Source organism: Tiliqua scincoides, chromosome 2 (genome assembly GCF_035046505.1).
Source record: "Tiliqua scincoides isolate rTilSci1 chromosome 2, rTilSci1.hap2, whole genome shotgun sequence".
Taxonomy (NCBI): Eukaryota; Metazoa; Chordata; class Lepidosauria; order Squamata; family Scincidae; genus Tiliqua; species Tiliqua scincoides.
In genome coordinates this window covers 125,716,406-125,733,810 of record NC_089822.1, presented here as the reverse complement: position 1 = coordinate 125,733,810, position 17,405 = coordinate 125,716,406, and the positions used below count along the sequence as shown (strand labels likewise).

The window sequence follows — 17,405 nt, the reverse complement described above, 5'->3', positions numbered from 1 at the left end:
TGAGAAGCAGAGCCATTGATTCCTGGCTAAGTCCTTGTAGGAACAAAACATCTCCCTTGGGAACTGGATTTTATGTAGACCCCAGCAGGGTTAAGGCCATTCTGTTTAGTACTGTTCTAGGTCAAGTCAAATTGGAGCCTAGCTGGCTTCATACAACAGCAAATGAGTTAGACGAACATTCCCCTTCTAGTTTCAAAAAATAAACTCTAAATAGGGATAAAAGCTTGACGTTCACTGGAGAAGGGAAGGATGTGGTACACCATATACCCCATCCGTCTCTGAGTGAGTAGATGAAGCTGGAAGAGTGCTTGCCTCCAAGGCTGAAGTATTCCTGCCTTGACTGCCCTGCCTGCTTGTTGTTCCCAAAAACTTTTCTGTGGGCTATTAGTCAGGCTCTGAACTAACTTTCCTTAATTCACTGCAGCTTTCATTCATCCTCTTGTCTTTTCTCTCACTGCAGTGTTTGCTTGCTCAGTCTTCCTGCCCCTTCTTTTACACCTCTTTCTTCTGCCTTGAACTCTTCATTTTGCAGCTTTTCCCCCCACCATTGGCTCCCTCTTTCTCATATCCTATTTAACCTGCTTCTTGCAATGTCTTCCGATGTCTTCTCTTGCTCCCACTTGTCTCTTCTCTCTCCCCCTCCCTTCCTCCCCATGCCCCTTCTTGCTGCATCCTCTGTTTCCCAGCTGTACTTGTTACCCCTTGCTACCCTCTCCTATTGCTATATTTTCCTTTGTGACATCTGTCTGGCTCCTTCAACTGCTGTACTTATAACACCTGATTTAAAAAAAAAACTCACTTCTTCGCTTTATCCTTTTCTGATCTCACACCTTTACCACTTCCCAACACTTCCCTTCCACTTTTACGCAGTATGTACGCCTGAGGGAAGAGCCTACTGTGTGTTGTAGGGATAGCACTTACTTTATATAGGTGCTCCAGAAATAATAACAATCAGTTCTTATTTCTATAACAGCTTTTGCATTGCAAAGTCCTTTAAAAGGCTTATATCTTTCACCCATGCCATATTAACCAGCAAGGTGGATTTTACATTTTTCTGTTCCACAGAAAACAAAGGCTAGAGGAGGAGGGCACAGAGGCTTGCCAAGGACTACCCCATGCACCTGTGGTTCAGCAAGTATTAGGACGAGTTCCAGCTTTGTGTGATACATGACTTGATCTATGAGTGAATTGGCCAGTGGAATAATCTAGAAAAGAACACTGGGAGTGGGTCGGCACAGCCCGCTCACACTCCATGCTACCTGTTGTTACTGATTCCCCATCTCCTCTTGCCCATTTCCATGCTGTTGATTTTAAACCTGTATATCTTCCTTTCTGCAACCCAATTTCTCTCTCTCTCTCTCTCTCTCCCCCCCCCCCCCCACCCATACCATCTTTGTAAGACCACAGTCAACAATATAGTCGTAATAATAACAGTGACAGCCAGGGTATGTCTCTTGGCAATAGCCAGGCAGTGGTTACATTAGCAGCAGCTGTAACAGTAACTTCACTAATTGACAGCAGAAGACCAAGGCTGGGCAAAGGGAGGTTCATTTCGATGGCTAGGTCAGAACGGCTAGCTGTCTTCCTTGGATCGTTTTTGACCCAGTAGCAGGCAATGGCAACCATTCTAGTTTAGTCTCCCATGTTACTAAGTGGCAAATGCATATTTACCATGGCGTGGAAACAAGGTGTGAAGCAGCTTCCAATCTAGATCATCAAAACACACATCTAGGAAAACTCCTGGAAGTTAATCAGCAAAATTATGCCCCAACAGTGAAACTCTTTGTTAACTGTGGGACAAATAGAAGCTACACTGCCCCAGAACCCATGCCTTGAGGGGGTGCCAACCTGCATCCCTGACAGTAGATCCTGAGGCAGGTGGGGGCCTCCAGCAGGCCTTTTGAGGTCCCAGGAGACCATGTGCTGCCTCACCAAGCCTCAAAAGGCTTCAGAAGACCTTAGGAGGGACGTCTGGTTTTCACTGCACACAGCCTTTCTGGGGCTCAGACCACCTCCTGGACGTCCCTGGAGGTGTTCTGGCCATCAGGCCCCGAGGGGGTGTGTGTTAATACTCCAGGGGGTTAAATATTTTTTGTGCCCTTGGATGCCAGATCCCTTAGCTACATCACTGCTGGGGGGGATTTTCATGAGGAAAGGGCCTAAACTTCCCTCTCCACTAGCACTTTGGTCTCATCAGATCTGAGATCTCACATAACTACCATTTTAAATCACCAGATCTGATCTCAAATCTCCCACTGACATGTCTAATTTGGCACTTAGGGGCAAGCTACACATTACATACAAATGTCTGTATAACAAAGGCCCAACTTTCTTTCCCCCCTCGAATTTAAATTCAGCCCCAGGAGATTTCTAACAGAATAATGGTTAAAAAGGGAAGGCAGTTCTTTTCCTGTCAGTCTCCTCCTTTTCCATCCCTCACCTCTGCTTCTTTTTCCACTAATGGGGTCCAAATGTGTGTCCGTGAGGGGTAAGCATGTTTCTAGAACCATGAGAAAGGCAAGTGCATGGGTGGGGGGACTGTTGCAGCAAAAAAAGAAAAAAAAGAAAAAAAAAAGCAGGCAGGGAAAAGCAAAGCCCTTCCTGTTGCCACTTTCTCCATTTCAAATTGCCCTTTTCCAAAGATGCTTTTCCCCAGTGAAGCAGTTGCTGGATTTTATTTGCACAGAATGTACAATTCTGCCTGGCTCTTAACCTTAGGGACTATATAAATGGTTAGACGTGTGTCAATTTCCTACCCCTTCTACTTCCAAGCCTGATAGTTGGACCACCTGTTCCGGCTATCTTGTTTTCTTTCTGGTCTTGGGCTTCTGTGTTTGTGAAACAGACTCTGAATAATGCCTAAAGTGAGGCTGGCAATTGGTCTTGCTGTAACAGGTGTGAAGTTCCATGTGGCTAAATGTTACTGGGGAAAGCAGAGAGAATTCCATGAAGTGTGCATGAGTGCTCCCTACTTCCCATACTGAGTATGGGTGACTGTCAGGGGTCTATGGCTGGAGACTGTGGGCTCAAGTGGGCCTGCAGGGGTCTGTTGAAAGGCCCACCCAACCCACTGGTCTTCACTTACTTGCCTCTCCCTCACTCTAAGATTACTGCTTTTTGCCTTCAAGAAAGCCCTAAGGAATAGAAATTTGACGTGCACATTAAAAAGGCAAAACTAGTCAAGACAGGTCAAATAGCAGCCCTACTTGAGAGAACTGGAGGGAATGCAGGAGTGGCAATGCTGTCACATCCAGATTCTGAGGAAGTCACAAAAGAAGAACATGGAGAGTTTTTCAAGTGGCCATCCCAGTCATTTCCTCCACCTTCTTGTGTAGAAGTTTGGAGCCAGGAGTCAGGAGAGTTTTTCACTCTGCATTTCAAATACTGTGGGAGTGGAGTGAGTGAGGAGAAATATGCAGTGTGGGAGAGGTCAGGAATGTGCAGTGGCAAGAAGAACAGAGGAGCAGAAGGCTATGAACTACTTGGCCTACTAGCCTCATGTCAGTGCTAGATTTGGGAGGGGACGGACATGCTTTGCATGCAGTAGAGTCTGGGCTCAATCTCCAGTTTAAAGGATTTCAGGTATCAAAGCCGGGACATCCCTTTGGTGTGAGATCTTAGGCAGCAACTGCTAGTCAGAGGAGACAGTTCTGGGTCGCTTAGGCCAGTAGTGTGATGCCCCAATCCTATCTAACAGCAATGCTAGCAAAACGTGCATTCCACCAGCACTGGCTGCTGTAAAACAGCTGTGAAAGTGCTTTGCAGCAATGCAAGCAGCCGGCGCACCTGCAGGGAGGCTGGAGCCTCCACATGCGCTGGGAGACCTCATGAGGTCCACCAGAGCAGATATGTCTGGAACAGGGGAGGGCACAACGGGGAGGAGATGGGACAAGGGGTGGGCAGATTGGGCCTGGGAAGGGTTTGGCAGGAGCAGCCCCCACTGAATCCAAAATCCCTCCCCAGATCAAACCCATGATCTGCCTGCATGGGTCAGTGTGGATGTATCAATGTGAAGAATGTGGATATCGGTGGTGCAGGCCCAAGTTGGCCCATAGAGGCTGCTGGGGCTCATCCTGGGGCAAGGGGACACCCTTGCCCCCAGGAGACCTCCATCAGATAAAATTCCCCTGTGGGGTGCAGTGGCACTCACACTAGCGCTGCTGCATCACCACAGGAGGTTTAGGTGCGATTGGACTGTGAGTCAGCTTCATATGTACGTAGTTGCCAACTAGTGGTAAAAGCTCTCCTGCAGAGCTTCCAGACAGTTCGGAATCTTGAGGCATAATACAGAAAACAAATGGAAGGTCTACTTCTCCCCCCCCCCCACCAACACACACACACACACACACAAGTAAGTCCTGGAAAGGCAGGGGACCTGCAGCCTCCATGAGGAGAGGCTCACCTTCCTCTGTGGCTTGGGCTTCAGTGGCTCTGGATGCCACGGCCTCATGCTGGGCTTCCATCTGGTGCTGATCCCGGCTGTCCTCAGAAGCCTCAGCGCTGCTGGCAGCCTGGGGTGGCGTCTCAGCTCCCTGCTGCTGTGAACACGGGTCTGGCAGCTGCAATTAAGCAGGAGGACAAGTTCAGGTCCCAGGGCAACCTGCTTAGCACAAGGATGGAGATCAGAAATAGATCACAAGCTGGAGGACAGCCGTTAATTGGCATACTTGAGATGCAGGCAATTAGCATCATTTGGAGATCATTTCCATGAGCATCGAGGATGCGAGGACGACAGTTGGTGGACATATTGCACTTACCACACCATATTCTTATTCAGTTGTTTCCCTCAAATGAGAAAAATCCTTGTGTGTGTTGGGGGGGGGGGAGAAGGGGAGATGCTTGACTTAGAAGCTATGGCAGCTGAAAAACAGAAGGCAGCTGCACTTCTTTTTTCGTTGCTTCCTCATTTTCTGAGCTTCAAGACTCACTTCAACCCACTTTCAAGTTTCTCTGCCATGAGGACTCAAAACCTTTTCCAAAGGGTCAGAATGGATAAGGAGTCTTCAGGGGAGGGGGTGAGGGAGGGGATATCCGTTCCATGCTTTATATTATACAGCTGAAGGACAATGGGCATTGGAGTTGGCTGCCCAGTTGGCATAGTTAGAGAAAGAAGGGCTGATAAATAGGTATCTCGGGGGACAGGAACAAGGTCTCCGTTTCCACTGAATGGAATAGACCAGCATTACTCAACCAATGGTACTCAGCCCACTACTGGTACTTGAGGCGGTGTCCATGGGTACACGCAGGACCACCTGAGCCCTGCCACCTGGCAATGAGTCCAGCAATGCAACGTGATAAGCAGCAGTAGGAGGCTCGGCTCAGCAGGTAGAGCTCCAGCGTGTACTTTTTGCGCGCATCCCGGCTGCCCTCAGACTAGAGTTTGTTATGCTGCGTACACAAGGCTAGACGGAGCAGGCCAAGAACATATGCCTTATACTGGGGCTGTGTTGTACTCCATTACAGAATGTTTGCACCTGGATACAGCTGTATGTCCTGGCTACACATTTCTGTGTGAATGATTGTTCCTTTTTACACATCAACAATCAGCGTACAGCGTACAGATGTTGAACCTGCATGTGAATAATTATACTCAGGATCAGGCTATGACCAGAGATTATATCTGGGTAGTTTATTTTGCGTTGAGCTACCTGAACTGACAGCCCAATCCTATCCACACTTTCCTGGGAGTAAGCCCCATTGACTCTAACGAGACTTACTTTTGAGTAGACATGCATAGCATTGGGCTGTGAGTCAGACCATTGGTCCATGGAGCTGGATACTGTCTACTCTGACCAGCAGTGGCTCTCCAGGGTTTCTGAAAGGGGGTCTTTCCAACTCTGGAGATGCCAGAGACTGAACTGGGTCTGTATGCAAGGCAGGTGCTCTGCCCCTGAGCTATCGCTTCAAGGATGTTTCTTTTTATAGTTTTACTTTTAATATTACAAAAGAAGAAACAATTTAATACACATAAAACAAGGGAAATAGGACAATTTCTCATGTCATGCAAAAAGTGGCCTTAGAGCAGGACTCCATGCAGGGTGGCTTTCAGCACAATCCTAACCATATCTACTTAGAAGTAACATGTTGTATTCAGTGGGGCTTACTCCCAGGAAAATGTGTATAGGAATGCAGCCTTTGCTTCCCACCTGGTCACTATTTGGACCCCATCACTAGCCCGCTCCACTAAATTCTCTGGCCTGTGCAAAGGGCTTGGGAGGGGAGCTTCTCTGTGCTTGGTTTGGAGTACAGAGAAGGCAAAGAGCAGGAGTGTCTCCTGCTGCTTGGAAGAGATTCCTTGCAGGAAGGAGAGCTTTGGGGAGGAGATCTGTGGAATCCTGGGCTCCTGGCTCACTCTTGGGCAAGCTGAAGAGCAGATGTGTGGCTGAGTGCCTCAGAGCTTCTCTCCCCTTATTAGTGTACATGGGGGGAGTGTCATTAACACGAGTCAGAAAATGAAGGAGAGCCCATTTAAACTGAGCATATCTTCTAGTCGACACAGGCAGTCCATCCGCACTACAGGCAGGGAGAATGCAAAAAGCCTCACAAGAAAAAAGGGCCCAAAGGTTTCATAAAAAGTTCCAGCCTCCAAGAGATGGTAGAGTGCCCCTATGCAGCTCCTGAGAGATTCCAGCCTGTATAACCCTAAAGAAATCATATAACACACCAGTTTCAGAAAGACCCTGTACTAGCAACACACTACATGTCACCAACCCCTGAGAATGTCATACTGAATCTCAAGAAACCCTCCAGTAACTTACCAGCCTTTTCCAATGCAGCTCATTTAGCTCCGCAAAGAGTGGAGATTTCCAAAGAGTGTCAATCTAACCTTTATTTTTCCACTAGAGCTATGCCCACCACACCCTCTCAACTACTGCTTGAACAACCCCCACAAGCTCACTTTCCTTCCTGGATTTGGGATATCAGCGTTAGGGGGTGGGGAGAGGGCCAGCCCCACCCTGGAGCAAAAGATCAGAATCCCAGAGGAACAGAAATCTTCCCCCCCACAAACATTGCCACATCCCTGAGATCAGCCTCCTGGAGCAGTAAAAAAAAAAAAATCAACAACCAAAAACTGGCAAGAGTTGGGGGATCATGGAAAAACTCGCCCCAACGCCCAGGGATCTCAGCTTAGCCTGAAGCAGAGAAAACATCCCATTAAGAAAGAAGGAGGGAACTCTAGCACTCTCTGGTCTTCAATGCCAGAGGTGTCTGGAGGACTGGGATGGCTCTAAGCAGGCATGGTACATCTTGGGCCAAAACAGACCTTCAAAACAAGCAAAAACAAACAGACAAAGTTCATCTACTGGCAAGACCTCCTCACCAAAACCCCATCTATCCTTGGCTTATAAGGACGTAATGGAATCATATTAAAGTGCTATGTGCTGTACAAACATCACCACCACCACTCAGAAGCAACACTGCCCCTATTCAGAGAGTTAGAAACCTCTAAGCCACCCCTCCATGGGGATACAATGGACAGCAAGGGTTCCGACTTCAGCCATCCCTCCCCTTCTTCTCAGGTCCACCACCAACAGCACAGGCATCACAACAGTACCCTTCATGGAAGCATAATTGCCCCTCTGCACTGGCCTCCCTCCTGGGTTGGCCGTGAGCAACCACAGAATTGCCCCACAAGCACCCCTCACTGGTGCTCCAAGAGCCCCTTCCACCCTGCCTGAATGTTCCCATTGCTTCTGCCTCTTCCTCGGGAAGCTTTCTGCCTATGGCAGTGTTTCCTTTCCCCTTACCCAGTGTTGGCTGGGTAGGGCCAGCGATGTCAAGATATCCCCGATGGCCCCCAGCATCTGGTCGGTGCGCCCCCCTGCCTGCTGTGGGCCTTTCATGATGCAGTGGCTCCTGCTCACCTTCTTCCACCACCTTCAGCTTAGGAGCTGGAGGCATCTGAGGGACTGGGAGGAGACTGGGCACCCTGCCCGCGTGTTGGGTGCTGGAACAGTAAAGACCAATTCCCAGCCAGCCTGCCTGCTCCAGCTACCATAACTTCCCTGCTACAAGCTGCTGCCTCCTAGCCACACCCCTCCATGCCTGGATTCTAAGCCCTTTATCTCTTTAACATCCTTCTTATTTACACTGGAGGATCCAGCCTCCTAGATAGCCATGGATTAGGGACAAGGAGCAGGACACCACAGACAAAGCTGCATCTGAAGCTGTGACTGGAAGCTCAGGCTATATATGGGAAAAAGACAGATAGCACAGTTGGAAGCTGGGGGGAGAGCTGCAGCAGGGGCAACCAGCTAGGCCCAGAAATCTAGTCTCGCAAGTGCTGACACAGAGAAAAGTCTAAATTAACTTGGGCCGGTGCCCAAGCGTGGTGGAACCGATGGTGGAACAAGGAGCTCAGTGATTTGACCTAGGTAGCATGACAGAGCTCAATGCACTGTCCTGCTGACAGCAACAGAGCCATACTACTGGGGCTACATGGTCCCGCCATTGGACAGAAGCATCATGTTCCCAAGACAATGGGCACCTCTCAAGGATGCCATGTTGCCAATTGCCACATACAGTAGGCTGCAGATCAGCAATTAAGATGGGTCTTTACAGCAACTCACATTTCTCCATGTATGTACTCCCTGCCCCCCCCCCCATAGCATGATATTTGGGTCTCAGACAGGATATGGTAAACACAAGAGCACAGGTGACGGTGGAAGGGCCCAGAGGCATCTAGGAGGTGCTCCAGCAAACTGCAGACCCCAAGGGCATATTCAACAAGCCCCCTCCTTTTTGCTTATCATCTAGCCTGATGAAGAGTTCTGTGAGATTCAAAAGCTTGCTGTTTGATACTTGGTGACATTTTGATCGACTCTCATAAAAGCATTATTACCCTGCTTTGAATCTGTGGATTTTTCTTCTACAGACTTGCTCACTAAAGCCACGTATTTAAGGGAAGGCAAAATCTCCAAGAATGTCTCTGGCCCTCTGCATGAGCACTGCAGTTACGGCAAGGCAGTCACCCCAGCTGTTTCCTCTGCTGCCTGCTATCGTCTTGCACATACGGTAGCAGGGGCTCCCTCCGGGATGATCATTTCCTGTAGTTTTTCATTCCCACTTTCCAAAGAGACAAAACACATTTCTGGAGTCAAAGTGTTGAGCATCAGCCATGAGTGGGGGGGGGGGGCCTAGAGGGATTGAAACAGACAGTGCCCTTCTCCCCTCCCTGCCACGCAACCAACAAGCCTTTCCTACTCCAGCCAACCATGCAAGGTCTTCTGTGCAGCTTCTCTCCCCTGCATAGCTTCTGTCCCACTCAAAAGCTTTCAATCCCATTCTGGGCCCCCAAAGCTGCCTTTCCTGCGAAATACAGAGTCTGCTCCCTTCTTCCCCTTTCCTCTGGAAGCAGAGTACCCCTCCTTCTCCCCCCCCCTTTGGCATGCTGCTCTGAGGTTCTGCAGCAGTAGCATAAGCAGATTCTTAGGATGAGCCCTCCCTCAGGGCTTGTGCGCAAGGATCCTGTATGCTCTCTTGGGTGGCTGCTCCCTGCCTGTGATCAATGGATCATGTACGGCTGCCAAGTAGCTAAAGTTAAGGATGGCTCAAGCTTTTTGATTAGGCTCTACCAGAAGCCTCTGAGCTTCATCCCTGGCTCCGGTTCCTGCAGACTTGTCTTGAGGTCCCATCCAGGTACCAAAATGGTCTTTTATTTCAACTCACAGCGCGTGCAGGATTTATTATTACTTACATTATATCTGTGAGTTTGTATGCCACTCTTTGTCCAAGGAGATCAGACAAGGTTCTCACCTCCCCCCATTTTATCTTCACACCAAACCTGTGAGATAGGTCAGGCAGCACCTAGCGGGCTTTACAGTTGAATAGAGACTTGAATCTGAATCTCCCTGCTCCTAGTCTGACACTCTAAGAACAGAAGAAGAGCCCCGCTGGATCAGGCCATAGGCCCATCTAGTACAGCTTCCTATGTCTCACAGTGGCCCATTAAACACCTCAGGGAGTACACAAGACAACATCCTGGTGCCCTCCCTTGCATCTGGCATTGTGAGGTAGCCCACTTCTAAAATCAGGAGGTTGCACATTACACATCATGGCTTGTAACCAGTGATGGACTTTTCCTCCAGAAATTTTCCCAATCCCCTATTAAAGGCATCCAGGTCATGCCATCACCACATCTTTTGGCAAGGAGTTCCACAAACTAACTACACGCTGAGAAAAGAAATATTTTCCTTTGTCTGTCCTAACTCTCCCAACAGTCAATTTTAGTGGATGTCCTCTGGTTCTGGTGTTATGTGAGAGGGAAAAGAGCACGTCTTTATCCACTCTGTCCATCACCTGCATAATTTTGTATGTCTCAATCATGTCTTCTCTCAGGCACCTTTTTACTAGACTGAAGAGCCCCAAACACTGTAGCCTTTCCTGGGGCACTGTGCCCCAGCCCAGTAATCAATTTGGTCTCTCTTGTTTGCACCTTTTCCATTTCCACTATATCCTTTTTGAGAAGTGGCGACCAGAACTGGACACAATACTCCAGGTGTGGCCTTGGTTCAGGATGTGGACTCACCTCCCTGCATTACAATCTCTGCGCATGAACTGGAGGTTGTCCATGACTTTGTGTACCTTGGCTCAACGATCTCTGACACTCTCTCGATACCGAACTAAACAAACGCATCGGTAAAGCAGCTACCACGTTTTCCAGACTCACAAAGAGAGTCTGGTCCAACAAGAAGCTGACGGAACATACCAAGATCCAGGTCTACAGAGCTTGCGTCCTGAGTACACTTCTGTATTGCAGCGAGTCATGGACTCTTCGCTCACAACAGAAGAGGAAACTGAACGCTTTCCACATGCGCTGCCTCCGGCGCATTCTCGGCATCACCTGGCAGGACAAAGTTCCAAACAACACAGTCCTGGAACGTGCTGGAATCCCTAGCATGTATGCACTGCTGAAACAGAGACGCCTGCGTTGGCTCCGTCATGTTGTGAGAATGGATGATGGCCGGATCCCAAAGGATCTCCTCTATGGAGAACTCGTGCAAGGAAAGCGCCCTACAGGTAGACCACAGCTGCGATACAAGGACATCTGCAAGAGGGATCTGAAGGCCTTAGGAGTGGACCTCAACAAGTGGAAAACCCTGGCCTCTGAGCGGCCCGCTTGGAGGCAGGCTGTGCAGCACGGCCTCTCCCAGTTTGAAGAGACACTTGGCCAACAGACTGAGGCTAAGAGGCAAAGAAGGAAGGCCCATAGCCAGGGAGACAGACCAGGGACAGACTGCACTTGCTCCCGGTGTGGAAGGGATTGTCACTCCCGAATTGGCCTTTTCAGCCACACTAGACGATGTTCCAAAACCACCTTTCAGAGTGCGATACCATAGTCTCTCAAGACTGAAGGTTGCCAACAAGGAGGCCTTACCATCGATTTGTACAATGGCATTATAATAGCTGGTTTATCCTCAATACCTTTTCTAATGATGCCAAGCATAGAACTGGCCTTCTTCACTGGTGCCACACACTCTAACCACTACACAATACAACCTCTTCATTCTTTGTATGCACCCTGATTCTACCTATTGGGTAAGTTACAACAGCAGTGCTGAGCTGGAGCACAGTTGTGTCTCATGACCACCTGACCATGTCAGGCAGACCACTGCCTGGTCTTGCATCTGCACTGCCTGGTGATTTCGAGAGGCCACCATGAGGATGTACCATTCGATTGTCATTCTTGTTGTCCCACCCTTTCCTTGGGGCCAGCAGCATATCTGAAGGGAAAGGGCCTAGCTTGGGTCCACACAGCACAGTGCCACCAGGTGTCAGGTTTCAAATGGAGGCTATCCCTTGCCTCAGGGGTTTCCAAATAGTTTTTCATTGATTCATTCTCCACTCTCCCTGAGGCACTCCTGATATACCACCACTCCATTCCGCACAAGGTTCAGCCCAACCAGTCAAGCTTGAACTTACCTTCCATGGCTGCAGCTGTCCTGTCCACTGCTTCTCAGTCAGGGGTTCAGTTCACTGTGCGGGAGAAATATCAAACTGCGCCCACTTCTCTTTGGTGGTCTGAATCCTGTTTCTGGGAATCTCACTTTAGGTCTTCTACTTTGCCGATTGCTGCCACAACCACAGTGGAAATCAGGAAAGACCTGTTAGGACCAAAGTTAATTCTGAAGAGACAAATCAGGTCAGCCTCACTTTAACTTCAGCAGTAAAGTACATCATCTCTCTGCTGTCCATGTGACCTCCAATAGTGTAACTTCTGCAGTGCTGGAGTTTCACATGGCAACACTTCCAGGGCCATGTATTCAGTTGGACTTACTCCTAGGCAAATTTGTCTAGGAGTGTAGCTCTACTATTAACATGAGTTACATAATGTCTCTCAGACAACCATTGGGAAAGATGCTGGCCAAGATGCTAACATATGCCCCTTGGCATATTTCTCAGTTTGCCTCATGCTGAGCCTGGTGCTTCTTCTCAACCCCAATCATTAGACAAAAGTTTCAAGGGTTGCACCTGAGGGCTCCTATGATTAACAACTCTTGCTGTAGGAGAAACTCCAGAGCTCTGCTGCCCCTTAACCCCCTGGTGACCAGCTGAGATTTAACTACTGCTGTTCCTCACTTTGTTCCCCTTACACTGAGAATAAAAGTAGCGCCCATCCCATAATCCCATGCAGCGAGTAAAGCGCCATGGGCAATGCTACTTTCAGTCAAATGCTACCAAATAAGTTCTGTCTAGAGCTGCTACTATCTTTTTCAAAAGTTTCAACCACTCCAGGGCAAAAATCATCCAATGTCATCATTTCAACTCCAAATTACTGCTAATCCAGTGCATAACATTCAGTGGTACAGGTACATCTATATTGCATATATAGTGGTTGTTTGGGGGAAGCCTCTGACACCAATCAGCTGAGATGGTTCAGTTCAGTTGGTGTGGGAACCAAACATCTGGCCTTGAGGGAAGGGAAGCTAGTCAGTTTGGCTTGGGATTAAAGCCTCACATGGGTGGGCTGAGAACTGAGGAAAAGGGCATGGGAAGGGACAAGGAGCCCAGGGACAAGGAGGCTGAAGGAAGGGGGCTAAGTAGGGAGCGGGCTAAGACAGAAGACCTGGAGGGAAGGGTAGGTGTCTTGAAGAAAAAGATACAGGGAGCTGAGATGAGAAGGACTACTCAGAAAAGGAACTACGAAGAATCATCAGAGCATATAGGGTCAGGAAGGATTAGGTGCTATGGAAGATGAAGGAAGGAGACAGAACTGCTGGCGAGTCTCGTCAGGAAACAGGGTGGCGAAGGAAAGTGGTTGCTAAGCCTAACGTCTAGACTCTTGACAGGGAAATTCTGTCAGCTGTGGTTTCTCACGGCAACATCATGAACTGACAACTCAGAGGCAGCAAGGGAGGGGGTTGGCCTGAATTTCACATCTTGATTTGAACTAACCAGCCTGTTTTGGGGCTGCTGGCTTCTGCTCCAGCAGTATTTCCAGCATACTGGAAACTGGTGAGTTTGAGTTGGGGCTCACCGGAGCACATCTATTTCCAATGCCAAGACTCAGCCCTGTGGCATGTAAAGGGATGACACCTACTCTGTGTGCAAAATGCCCCTCCTTGCCATAGACACAACTAACCTCACACACCTCTGGTCAAGCCTTTCATGGGAGAAGGCACAGCACTCCAAGCGGCCCCCAGCACAAAGGGCAGACATTCAAATGCTGATGCAGGGAACTGTCAATGCAAAAATGCAGGTTAGGGTTGGATTCATTATTATGCTCAAGCTGCAATCCTATGCATACTTTCCTGGGAGTAAGTCACATTGAACACAATGGGACTTACTTCTAAGTAAGCAGGCATAGGATGGTTCTGTCAATATGCTCTAGATTTCATTTCACCACTAGAAGGATCCTGCTTAGTGGGATCCTTTAAAACAGTGGTTCTCACACATTTAGCACTGGGACCCACTTTTCAGAATGAGAATCTCTCAATACCCACCAGAAGTGACATCATGACCAGAAGTGACATCGTCAAGCAGGACCATTTTTATCAATCCTAGGCTGCAATCCTGCCTACACTTACCCAGGAGTAAGTCCCATTTACTATCATTGTTAAAAGTATATACATAGTAGCTTTTTAAAAGTAGAGACCTGTCACATTTCCCCAAATGCAGTCACATCCCATGGTAGCATCAAGTCTAATAGATTAAAAATAAAATATTGAAATGAATGGGGACCCACCTGAAATTGGCTTGCGTCCCACCTAGTGGATCTGGACCCACAGTCTGAGAAACACTGCTTTAAAATGTTCCAGAGTGGACATGGGATGACGGAGTTTAAAAACAGCAGTGTTCCAGGTGCGAGGAAATTACAAATGTGAGTAGCTCACCTTGCAGAAGGAACAGAGTGACCACTGCCTACATGGCTTCGGGGGCAGGGTGGAAGGAATTGGTGAGACAAGACTTGTGGTAGCAAGGAGAAGGGTCTTCTCTGTAGTGGCACCTACTCTATAGAATTCCCTCCCTCTTAATTTATGAGCTGCTTTTTGGCAGGGCTTAAAGACATTTCTTTTTGCTCTCACATTGTGAGTTTCGGGCTTTTTAATATGGGTGAAGGTTTTATGAGTTTTAAGGCTTTGTGTCCTTTTTAATGTTTGCAGTTGGTTTTTTGCTCTTTGCTCCTGGCTTTTAATGAGATTCTCATCTTAAAGTGAATTGGTGTTGGCAACCTTCAGTCTCAGAAGACTATGGTATTGCGCTCTGGATGGTGGTTCTGGCACAGCATCTAGTGTGGCTGAAAAGGCCAATTCAGGAGTGACAATCCCTTCCACGCTGGGAGCAAGTGTAGTGTGTCCCTGGTCTGTCTCCCTGGCTATGGGCCTTCCTTCTTTGCCTCTTAGCCTCAGACTGTTGGCCAAGTGTCTCTTCAAACTGGGAAAGGCCATGCTGCACAGCCTGCCTCCAAGCGGGCCGCTCAGAGGCCAGGGTTTCCCACCTGTTGAGGTCCACTCCTAAGGCCTTCAGATCCCTCTTGCAGATGTCCTTGTATCTTAAAGTGTATATTTTTTAATATTTTGCCATAGTTTTTATGGACTCTTTTGTAAGCTGCTTTGAATGCCCACGAGGGAGATAAAGCAAGATAGAAATCTGTGACTGAAAGAAAAAGAAAAAAGACTCCGATCTCTCTGCACAAGCTCAGTGAGTTTCAGGCAGAAGAGGCCTCGCCCCGCTCCGCTTGCAGCTCTTTCCAGCGCGCCTGGAGGTGGGGGGGGGGGGCCGGTGGAGAAATTGCAACATTCTACAAAGAAGTTGCCGAGTCTCGTCCAATCAGAAGGCCGGCCTGGGTCAGCGGCTGCTTGCCGCGAGCCGAAGCATTCGCAGAGACTCGGAGATGTTTATCTTCGCGGTGCTTTGCGCAGTCTCCGTCGCGGGTCGCGTAACGCGAGCCAGCTCTCTTCCCCCCCCCCTTCGCGCCTGGGAGGGGATTGCCGTCCCTTTGTTCCCTGCTTGCTCCGGCGGCGGCTGCAATCAAACCAGTCACGCGTTGTGTCCCCCGCAGGCAGCTTGTTCCAAGGAACCAGGCGCTGCGGTTGCAGCTCTTTCGGGGGGGGGGGGGGAGGCCGGAAAAAGAAATCAGATCGCTGCGGGAATCCTGCCAGCCAGAAAGCGTCTGCAGACGGGACGGGTCTGCTGCAGTGCTGAGCTCACCGACGGGCGACTCAGGCTGCAATCCTGTCCACACTTTCCTGGGAGTAAACCCCATTGACTGTAATGAGACTGACTTCTGAGTAGACGTGCATAGGACTGGGCTCTCAGGCGGCAATCCTATCCACACTTACCTGGGAGTAAGCCCCATTGACTATAATGGGACTGACTTCTGAGCAGATGTGCACAATGTGGCAGCTGGTCTTAATTCAACATCTGGGCTCATGGGCAGGATGGCCAGATGTGCTCTTTGTCCAAGACATGTCCTCTTTTTAGCCTCATGTCCTGGAAAATAACTTGAATGTCCTGATTTTCCCTGTGAGTGGGCAGCACATAGCCTTCTTGAAATTAATAAATTATATGTAATAAATTGAGGGTGTAATCCTAACCCCTTATGACTTAAGGGAAATGCAGCTCTGAGGTAAGGGAACAAACATTCCCTTACTTTGAGGAGGCCTCCATGAGTGACACCCAACTGCAAGATGCAGCACATGACCCATTGGAACAGCTATGCCAGTGCTGGAAAGTACTGACATAAGGGGTTGGGATTGCGCCCTAATATAGTTTATTAGTATATAGTAGTGCATAGTACTACTATTATACTACTAGTAATAGTATATATTAACAGTAAATACTAAACTATAGTATAAATATAGGTTATAGTAATAAACATAGTTTAAAATTTAATGATATGTAATATAGGGTTTAAATTAACCACATGAAATCAATATAGGGGTGTTTTTAGCTTTTATTTGGTCATGTCCTATGTTTTTCTTGAATATCCTACATTTGGGGGTGCCCTGTCCTCTTGTGGTTATGACATCTGGTCACCTTGCTTGTGGGTGATGATGGAAAAGCTGTGCTTTATGATGTGGCAGGGAGAAGAGTGAGATATAGCATTGATATAATATCTTCAAAGCACTGTACTCCCATTGGCTTGTGGAACAATCCTTACAAATATCCTGCAAGATAATAATACTGCACTATCTCTGTATAGTAGATGGGAACATGAGGCTGAGAAATTTACTCACCATGTGAGTTCATGACAGACTCACACAACATTAGAACCAGGAACCTATGCCCAAATTGGGGGTGGGGGAGGGGGCGGGGAGCTAGAAAGACTGATTGCCATTTGTGACAGGCCATGTTCCCAAGACAGCTACTGGGGCCATGATTTGCCTAATTGGGTGGAGTGGACGGCAGGTTTGTAGATTTCATTCATGCACCCATATCTTTCCCCTCATAATTTCTGATTCATAGCTCAGCCCCTTAACCACTAAATGCTACCTCTGTTAGCACTTGTCAAGATTCAGCTGTAGCATTGGGAAGGAATCATAGAGTAGCTCTCCACTAAAGAGTACTTCTCACCACTGAGTAACCACAACTATATGCAACACAACCAATCCACACAGAATCCAAACAGGTTCCCATAGCTGGCTTGCAACCTGGCACCATTCATATTAAAACACCACCACTCTTTGGGGTTGTTAGCTGTGGTTTGTTTTGAAGGACATCTCTTATTCAGTTTATTACAGTCCCATAGGAAGTGGGAAGGAGGGAATAGGTGTGTTCCTTATTTCAGTGCTTGAAGCAGCTTGAAAAGACATCTTGTTTTAGAATTCTCCCTTCAGCTAGATTGGCTTTCATGACACATTTACCATAAGAAGGGCGCTGCTGCATCAAAACAAGGATCTGTCTTGCCCAGCATCTTTTTTCTGGACAGTGGCCCACCAACTGCCTCTGGGAAATCCAGGACC

General features: G+C 48.3%; 1 protein-coding gene across 2 annotated transcripts in view; it reads right to left on the bottom strand.

Moving 5' to 3' along the window:
* ARHGEF25 (Rho guanine nucleotide exchange factor 25) overlaps positions 1–7,846 on the bottom strand; it is a 67,113-nt gene extending 59,267 nt beyond the window's left edge. Inside the window, exons 1-2 of one of the 2 annotated variants that reach the window (XM_066614581.1) lie at positions 7,749–7,846; positions 4,403–4,559 (exon numbers count right to left, since the gene is read on the bottom strand). In XM_066614581.1, coding sequence (XP_066470678.1) covers positions 4,403–4,559; positions 7,749–7,844 — 253 coding nt within the window. In that variant the 5' untranslated portion in view covers positions 7,845–7,846. Of the gene's footprint in view, positions 1–4,402; positions 4,560–6,758; positions 6,798–7,748 lie in introns of those variants that run through there. The other variant, XM_066614583.1, reaches the window with a different exon arrangement.
* Positions 7,847–17,405: the final 9,559 nt, after the last annotated feature.